Below are 9,400 nucleotides of genomic sequence, written 5' to 3' on the forward strand. Positions count from 1 at the left end.
TAAGTTCAGCTCTGAGCTGAGTTTCTGCAGGAAAATGACTGAGGCCGTCTCTGTTGCAGATCATTACTGACAATCACAGCTGTTTTATGTTACTGAAGGGAGATTTTTTCCCCCCAAAACCTGCCTTATTGGCTTGACTGTCATTTCTTTGTGAGACGATTATGCAATTACAGAAATAAGAGATTTGTTTTGGAAACAACTGTCTTTTTATGTGAATGTTAAAATGCTGTGATTGAGGCTGAATTCATGAGGAGTGGCCTCAGTCTGGTCTAATCTTGAAAAACTTGTCTTCCTTAACAGACAAATCTCGCTGTGGCCAAGCGGCTTCTGTGTGTGACTGTACATGCCTTTGTGTGTGTGTGAGAAAACACCTGTGTGCACATACGCTTCCAGAGAGACAGGAGGAGGAGTGGCACAGGTACTCTGGATATTCTCGATGGGTTTGAAGAGGGAGGAGATGAAGGGGTGAAACCTTGAGGACAGCATGGCAACACAAGCCTTATAAAGACGGAGGCGCAACCTGCCGGCGGCCTCAGTTGAGCTCTCCTCCCAGAAAGCAGCAGCAGCTTGCAGAAATCATGCTCAGCCTCATCAGGCTACCTCGAGTCTTCACCATCAATCAAGTGCCCAAAGTAAGTTCATCTTCACTCTGTTTTCTGGACATTTAGGACATTTCAGCTTCCACACAGTCAGACTGAGCTGGACTCAGGGGGGTGAGTCTTGGCCAGGAACTTTTTAAAAACACACCTGGTTATTTTAAAGAAGCCAGATGTATAAAAAGGGGTATTCATTTTGCTAACGGAGCCACAAGCCAACAGGTTTTTACATTGAACACTTTGCGTTTTATCACACTTTTCTCACAAAAGGAGAAAAATAGGTTTCAAGAACCTGTAAAACTGACTGACGATTAAAAAAGAGCTTTCTCTCTCTCAAGGTTTTCCATGAGGACAGCATCATCTCTGGCTACCGACACCCCTACAGCTCAGCCACTGACTGCATCCTGAGCCTCTTCCAGCTGACCAATGAGACGCTCAACATCTGGACCCACTTTCTGCCCACCTGGTACGTTTTTGCTTTTTTTTTTTTTTTTTTTTTGCTGCCGTGAATCACATTTTAATAAACTGTAGACATGTGTTACCTGTCATGTGTTTGGTAGGCTTCCAACGTGTGACACACCCGAAGGAATTTATGTTCAGCATGCTTTTGGAGGCGAGTGGTATGATATGTACAAGAGGTCACAGCTGAGCAACCGAGTACAGTCTTATTTCACTCAGAGAGGAGAAGGAAAAGCAAACACAACCAACTTCTTGTAGAAGCAAAACAGAGCCTTAACAAGCGTTCTTTTGCCAGGTGGCTGTTAAAAAAAAGCTTGTGTAGCATTTAGGTCAGAGAGTAATCCAGATTTTCATTGTGTAGTTTTACAGGCTGACATTTTGATATCTATTATGACACAAAGGTAGAGGATTTCTATAAGTTCTGGCACATGAAGGACTGAAGACTTCCATTAACCTTTACTGCTTATATCCACCTTTACAAGGTCTGTCTCCTTAGTATTCATACTGTAAGTCAGTGGATACATCCCGGTGTTTATTTATGAGCTTAGATGCACTCCTCAAGGAGTTAATAAAAGCCAGGAGAGCAGTGGACTTTATATTGTAATAAAGCTGTTGTGGAGATGGCACAGTATACGTATGGGCCAAATCACTCACTCACAGCCGTCAGTCTGGACTGATGAGTAATGTGAGAAGGATTGTACATGCGCACAGGTTTGTTTTGAATTCATACATCCCAGCAACCATGTGGGTCTCACAGACCTCCTGTGGTCTCACAGTGTCTCTCTCTCAACGACCTTTTATGTGCAACAAGCCAAGAGTCCAACAGGACTCTCAGCACAGTTGCACAGTATAGTCCCTAACCCTATGGCGTATTACTCCTCCAGCTGCTCAGCCTGGAGGAGATCATTCGTTTGGTCATGTCTGGACCCATCAGCCTAATATTTCCTGTGCACATTTCTGACTGTATGCTCAAGGACCTCTCATGGTTTCAGTAATTCACTGGTTTTGAAAAACCTATTTTATTGACTGCTCTGTTTTATACCGTCATTGACTGCTGGCTCCCCACTCGGCTGGAAGAGGCTGCAACCGATCAACATCCGCTTCAGTCTTGACTTGTGTTTCTGCTGCGTGGACGTCACGTTAGCGTTGGTCGATTCTTTTGTTGGCATTTTCATTTGGAAACTCACATTTTGCATTGCTGGTGCTTTGTAACCTGCATATTATCTCCCCTTCATTCCACTGCTGTCATGCAAACACACCGGACACACAGCCTACCCTGCATGCCCTTTTCCCTACCCACACGCTCCCAGACACACCTGTTGATGATCTGCAATCTACTGAGTGCTCTCCTCTCCTTTATCCATTATTCAGTTCATACGTTTACACAGCTTTGTCCCATGCTCTGTGCAAACTGACATTGTTTGGTATACAACGCAGGTGATTGGTTAGGTGCATTTTTAGCTTATTAGCACACCGCCAAACATGTGTTATATTTGCTTTAAAAATCTCCAGAAAGCTTTGTTTTTGCTAATTTGAGGAAAGTCATGTAACAGATTTCAACCTCACATATGCTGTGTTGTGTGTGGGGGAATCAAACCTGACACTGCTTTACAAACAAACTGGAAATCCAGTCTAACAACTATAGACAATATAACTAAACACTTGTTGGATCAACTTAAAGTCTTAAGTTTGTGTACTTTGAAACTTTCAAGTCATCTAAACAAAGAAGTTCGTGTTGATGCGAGGAAGTGATGTAACTACCAACTTGTTTGATTTAACAAACAGCCTCACTTCTTAAACTGAGTTGACACAACTTGTTGGCTATAAAACTGATTAAACTTCAGGAGACTTTGCAGCTTGTTTCGTTGAGTTTTCTCATCTTTACATTTTTGCAGCGTATTGAGGGATTTAAGACAGGGAAGGCATGGGGGCTAGATCTGTCCACGACTGGTGAAGGCTCTGTCACTGCTGCAATTATCGTGTTGTGTTCATGTGAGTCTGTCATGATTTGAAGTTACTACAGAGGTTACTGCTCCCACTAGCCACACTGCACTTCCTCCCGGCTGATACCAGTTGCTTTGACTGCATAGTCCAGGGAGAAAGTGTGTGTGTCTGTGTGTGTCTCTGTGTGTGTGTTTTAAAGATATGCTAAGGACACATGGGTGCTTGTGTCATGGGGCTTGGCACAGACCTGCAGGCCAGCCGCTAATGAGCAGATCTGTGCTTAAGCGTATGCACTGTAGGAGTTGCCACAATTAGTTAAATGTTCAGTGACGGGAAAAGCACAAATAATGTTTATTAGTTAATGAGGTGCACTGAGACGTGGAAACAGTGGCCACAATTCACAGATACCAACGGCAAACTATCACTTCCTGATGAGATTAAGCTTTTTGTGTACAACTGTTAGCTGTTATTGCAACTGACAGTTGGTGCATGATTAATTGAGTGAAAATGAACGTGATACTTAACCGTGAACGTCTTGAGTTTGCTTACACTGACAGGTAATGAAAGGTGCAATAATGACCATTCCAGCCCGCAAATAATTTATGTTTTCATTAGTGTAAAATCACCTGAAAATAATAATTGTTGTGGTACTAATAATTTGTAACTGGACATTTCGCAGGATGTTTTATTCATTTCTGCTATGTTGAAGTTTTTCTCATTAATAAGTCTCTTACTTAGTGGGTTAAGTTTGCAGTATTTACTGCCACAAGCGAGGACAGTAACAGCAAGGAGCTGCTGACATGTTCCAGGCAGTTTTGATTTGCTAAAAGAATAAATGATTGACATTTTGGCAAATACGCTTATTTGCTTTCTTACTGAGCTCGATGAAAAGATGGATGCTACCCTCATGTCTGTGTCTGCATGAAATACGGAGCTGTCGCTGGAAGGCAGCAGTTAGCTTAGCTTAGCATAAAGACTAGAAGCAGATGGAAACAGCTATCATGGCTCTGTCTGTAGGTCAGAAATGTAAATTTAAAAAGAAAAAGCACCATACAGATCTCAAAGGTACTCAGTCATGATCTATACGTTCATGTCCTGTATGGAAGTATCTGCACATTTAGACACTATAGACACGTCCTCTGTATGTTTAGACACTCATTTGCTGCTCCTTTTTGTATTATGTATGGTGTCATTTACTTGACTGTAGATATGATGATCAGGCTCTAAGACTCAGTGATTAAGATTATGAAGTGTGACTGAAGACACTCCTAATTAGAGTAATTAAATCCAGTTGTATTACCCTTTTTTATTAGATGACTCGACTTAATTCTGCTCTCATTATTCAGCTGAAAATATCAAATGTACTGCTGCGTCTCCAGCTGAATCGACTCAGTGTAAACCGGTTGTCCCGGCAGGTACTTCTTATGGAAACTGGTGACGGTGGTGCTGATTCAGACAGCATGGCAGGACTCCTTCACCTGGCCTCTGGTCGTCTTCCTGCTCTCCTGCTGCATTTATCCGCTGGCATCGAGCTGTGCTCACACCTTCAGCAGCATGTCAGCACGGGCACGCCACATCTGCTTCTTCTTCGACTACGGTGCCCTCAGCTTCTACAGCCTTGGTGAGTGTTTGTGGTCCACTGTCACCCAGAGTGTGTAATAGTATTGAATGGTTCTTTTACATCCACATGCACGATGTTGGTGCTGACCTTGTGTTAGCAACTTAATAACATGGTATCTCAACCAGATATGGTCTGTTAAAGAAGTGCATGGTGCACTCATGCAAAAAAAGACAGGAGTTTTTTAAAATGAATTATATAGGACTGCAAGTAATGGTTATTGATTAATCTGCTGATTATTTTCATTATAAATCTATTATTCGTTCAGTTTCATTAGTCATCACCTTCAAATCACTTCTCTTGTCCGGCCAACAGTCCAAAACCCAAAGACTCTTCAATTTCTATCATAAATGACAAAGAAAAAAAGCAAATCTACATTTAATGTTTGACATTTTTGATTGAAAAATAGCAGAAATTATTTATCGATTGGGAAAAAATGTTCTGTCTTTCAAATAAGACAGCCCTGTAGTAAATTCTGTTATTGTGAAGCTTTAATGTTCAGCTTTAGACAATGATTGACTCTCTGTTGTATAGTTGTATTGGATGTCATTATATTGGCATTATATTGTAATACAGTGTTAAAGTTTACAGTTTTACATTGTGAGTGTCCTTGTGCAGGGTCAGCAATCAGCTATTCAGCTTTTGTTTTCCCGGACAAGTGGGCGAACAGCTTCTTCCATGAGTGTTACGTCCCCATCGCAGTGCTCAACACTGTCGTCTGCACCGCCGTGGCCTGCTACTCCAGGTACGGTGAGATACTGTAGTACTAAATCTTATGTTGCCTTTAAAAAAAGAGTAACATGTTACGTATGTTGGTGTGTTTATCAAGTCAACATGCTAACAGCTTGCCCCACTTTCAAGTCACAGAGTGAAGCTAATCCCACCCAGAAAGCTGTTTCACTTCCAGTCATTTAACAAATATCTCTCAAGTTCGTGCTAACTAACTAACTAACTAACTAACTAACTAACTAACTAACTAACTAACTAACTAACTGGCTTTATTCTGTGCTGATTTATTCCCAGCTTTTCTCAGTCTTCAATGTCATTCAGATCACAGTTTAATTTGGAAATAACAGACAATCTTATACTTAAAAACCTCTAGTCCTGATCCGTTAGATTTGTAATGTGCACTTGTGCATTTGAGTAAATATGTATAATAAATCCTGTAAATCCAATGACCAAATAAATTGAAAAGAGACATTTCCAAAGTTTGTATAACCTTTGTCCTTATGGAGAAACACCTCCAGGACTCATTCTGTATCAATACAGCACTGTTTCACCTCTTACATTTACAAAAGTTGTCATATTGTTAGCTCTGTTATCTCCTCACGTACTGGGTTAATGTTGGCTTGGTATAGCTAATAATTATTCTTTTACTCATCTCTCCCCACTGCTAAGGCTTGGCTTACCATTTCAGCAATACAATAATGACATCGTGAAGAGGTAAGGACTGTGTGTTTGCTCAAAATCTGCTTCTCTATCATTTCATTATTCCATCTGAAATTGTGTTTATTGTGCCTCGCTTGATGGTAGCAATGGATGAATGCAATTGAATCCTTTAAAAATGTGTGATTTTCCTTTGAAAGCCTTCAGACAGACTTCACCTCCACACACTGTTGCTCAAGCAAATTGAGCAACTGGCTGTTCAATACAATGGGTGTTACCTTAACTGTGACTACAGGGACCAACCCAAAACAACAATTTACTCTGACTGTAGTTTCAGCTGAGCAGGTTAGAGGAGCTGACAAAAAAGGTAGCAGAACATGAACTCGGAAAAAAAAGGAAAACAAGGTGACTCAAGTGCTCTGGCATTATGCAATGTATGGATAATAACCTTTTAAAAAATAATAAAATAAAAAATGTGTGTATATGAAAGTTCTGTGAAACACATTATTTGTGTACAGTCTGTCACAAATGCATTTAATCATTTAAATTTCAATGTTTTTGATGGATTTCTTTGCTTATCTGGAAATGTGCAGCTACTAAACAGCACACTCAATCCTCTGTGCTGATGAATGATGACATGACACATGGATTACTATACACTTGAAAATTAAATTTTAATTCCGTTAATATTTCAGTATTATGGTATTAAATGAATCACATATTAATTGCATCACATAATCCTGGCATTACCTGTGGTGATGTGTTTCATCCACAGCTGCGTTACGGTCTAAGAATATTAACTGAATATACTTACAAGTATATTCAGTTAATGTACTAGAAGTAAAGTTTGTTTTTATTAACAGTGACATCTTGCTTCTTTTATTTCAGATTCCCTGAATGCCAAAGTCCAAAGTACAGCAAATATCTCCGAGTCATTGCGTTTGCCTATCCCTACCTGTTTGACAACATTCCTCTGTTCTACAGGGTAGGGCTCCGTCTGTGCCCTTCACACATCTGTGTCTGTACTCGAGACACAGGTCAATGTGTGTGTGTGTGTGTGTGTGTGTGTGTGTGTGTGTGTGTGTGTGTGTGTGTGTGTGTGTGTGTGTGTGTGTGTTTGTTTGTGCGTGCATGTGTGTCTGTGTCTGCGTGTATGTGTGTATTTGTGTAGCAGCAGTTTTATAGGGGACTGGGTTTGGAGCATTAAGTCCAGTATATCAGATAAATGGCCTTAGAAGTAAAAATAGTGTCACACTGAATATACTGCTCACACTTTCAGGAACATTACCTTGTGTTAATGTAAATTTTGCATAAGTTATGATATCATATATGATGTTTACTCCACAAAACAGTTGATGCACAAAGGACTTTTCACCTGAAATAGTTTTTTAAAATGGCACCTACATGATATAAGTTCATCTCTGAACATGCATGTTTCATAATGAGAACCTTTAGCAGTTCATTGATAAGAGGTCAGGTTTCTTCTTGTATTGAATGCAGAACCATCCATATTGAGCACTGGAGTAAAACTTTATTTCCTCCTGTAATGCATTATGCATCTTTAAGGAAAATGAAGTATAACTTTATCAAACATTACACAGAATCAAATCACCAGTGCTTTAAGACTGAGAGTTGCAGAGTTACAAAACATTTTATTAGATCATAAAAGGAATGAATCATTTTATTAAAGGTAGAGAACCGATTTATGATGCAAGGTTGGGTGCACAGCAGGATGCATGAAAGGCTTTTGAAAAGGTCTACAAAACAATAACCGTGTCTTGTAAAAATCTTGTATCAAAAAAGTTTCCTCATTCACTCTTGAGACTAGAACCACAGCCTGATGCTGGAGTCACCCAGCGGCTCCATTAACAGACCATTAGTTAAAAATTTCATGCCTCACTCAGAAATGTGAAGGTCATAAAAGTGGTTTTGTGAATAACGGTGAAAGCAGTATAATCTGTTAAAATTGCTCTTTGTGTTGCATTCACAGGTGTTTCTTTGTGAAGGGGAAGGCTGTACAGACAATGATACCAACATCCTCCACTACAACCACATCGCCTTGGCTTTCCTCACAGGCTTTCTGTTTGCCACACATTTACCTGAGCGCCTGGCACCTGGCAGCTTCGACTACATAGGTAAGACTGACCGGAGGAGTAGCTGCTGCTGTCATTAGCATGTTAAGCATTGGTTCGATTGTTCAGTGTGCCAGCCAGTTTGCTGCTTCCCTCGGTTCAGCAGTTCAGCTCAGCACCAACCTTACAGCCTGCATGCAATGAAAAGTTCTCTTTCATCATTTAGGAAAAAAGATGGCTGAAAGATGATAATATCAATATGCTTACATACAAAATGTGTGACTTAAACTTGCAGCATTCTTTATAGAAATATGAAACAAAAGTGAAAGGTTTGCCATAATGATGCGTTCATGTACACCTACAGTTTTGGAACAATTAGTTTCCAGATCAATGAGGTAGCTTGTGAGTGCAGTGTTTTTTACAGCTGTCAGACGTCATTTTTCTGATCTTAGCCCACGACTAATAAACACTGGATTCACATTAACTTGGTAAATGTATTCTCATTTGTTAAACATTGTGAAATAAAGCTAATGTGTAACCACCTCCAGAGTTTTCCAATCCTGTTTAATTCAGTTTCTCAATGTGACTCATTTGCTCAGTTATGAGGGCTTGAATTTGCTCCCTCTCTTTCCTCTGTGACATGTGACTGCTGCCTGAGCTCAAACACAACTCAACTGCTCCCTCTGCAGGTCACAGCCATCAACTGTTCCATGTGTGCGGCATCCTCGGCACCCACTTCCAGATGAAGGCCATTGAACAGGACATGATGACGCGCCGCCCCTGGCTCCTCGAACACTCCATACCCATCACCTTTGCCAACTCAGTGGGTGCAGCGATGTTTTGTGTGGTGGTGAATTTCACTGTCATCATCCTCTTCAGTCTGCCTCTCCTCTCTGCACCAATCTGCCCAGAGAAGAAACATGCTAAAGGCCCAAAGAAAACCTCAACCAAAGTCTGCCCCGCTGCTACAGCTTCATAAGTCACATCTGTGGGATCTCAGCTGGTCACAAGATATACAGATGTGAAAAGAGTGCATTATGGGTGAGACAGAAACATTGTAAAGACCACTCCTGAGCTACGAGGAGCTATCATAAGGTTTAAGTGAATCATAACTTGCAGTCTGCACTAAACTCATGGTGGTTTTGGCCTTTGGACATCACCATGATGACTGCTGTTAGATCTGTTGGTAAACTGAAAATAAGGGCATAAGTTGCGCTAACAAACAGTGGAAATGAAACAATATTTGTTACCATAATATGTAATGAATCTAAATGTTTCTGAGGAAACTTGTTCCTGCAAAAAGCTACAAATGTAGCAGGTTAGCT

At 40.6% G+C, this 9,400-nt stretch overlaps 1 protein-coding gene across 1 annotated transcript; it reads left to right on the plus strand.

Annotated features, from left to right (window-relative positions):
- Positions 1-509: 509 nt before the first annotated feature.
- paqr5b (progestin and adipoQ receptor family member Vb) lies at positions 510-9,074 on the plus strand. Its single transcript, XM_070965288.1, has 8 exons — positions 510-632; positions 935-1,062; positions 4,415-4,620; positions 5,236-5,362; positions 6,016-6,060; positions 6,892-6,988; positions 7,994-8,138; positions 8,765-9,074. Exons 1-8 carry the CDS (start codon positions 579-581, stop codon positions 9,052-9,054), a joined length of 1,092 nt encoding a protein of 363 aa, XP_070821389.1. The 5' UTR covers positions 510-578; the 3' UTR covers positions 9,055-9,074.
- Positions 9,075-9,400: the final 326 nt, after the last annotated feature.

This window comes from Chaetodon trifascialis, chromosome 1 (assembly GCF_039877785.1).
Source record: "Chaetodon trifascialis isolate fChaTrf1 chromosome 1, fChaTrf1.hap1, whole genome shotgun sequence".
NCBI lineage: Eukaryota > Metazoa > Chordata > Actinopteri > Chaetodontiformes > Chaetodontidae > Chaetodon > Chaetodon trifascialis.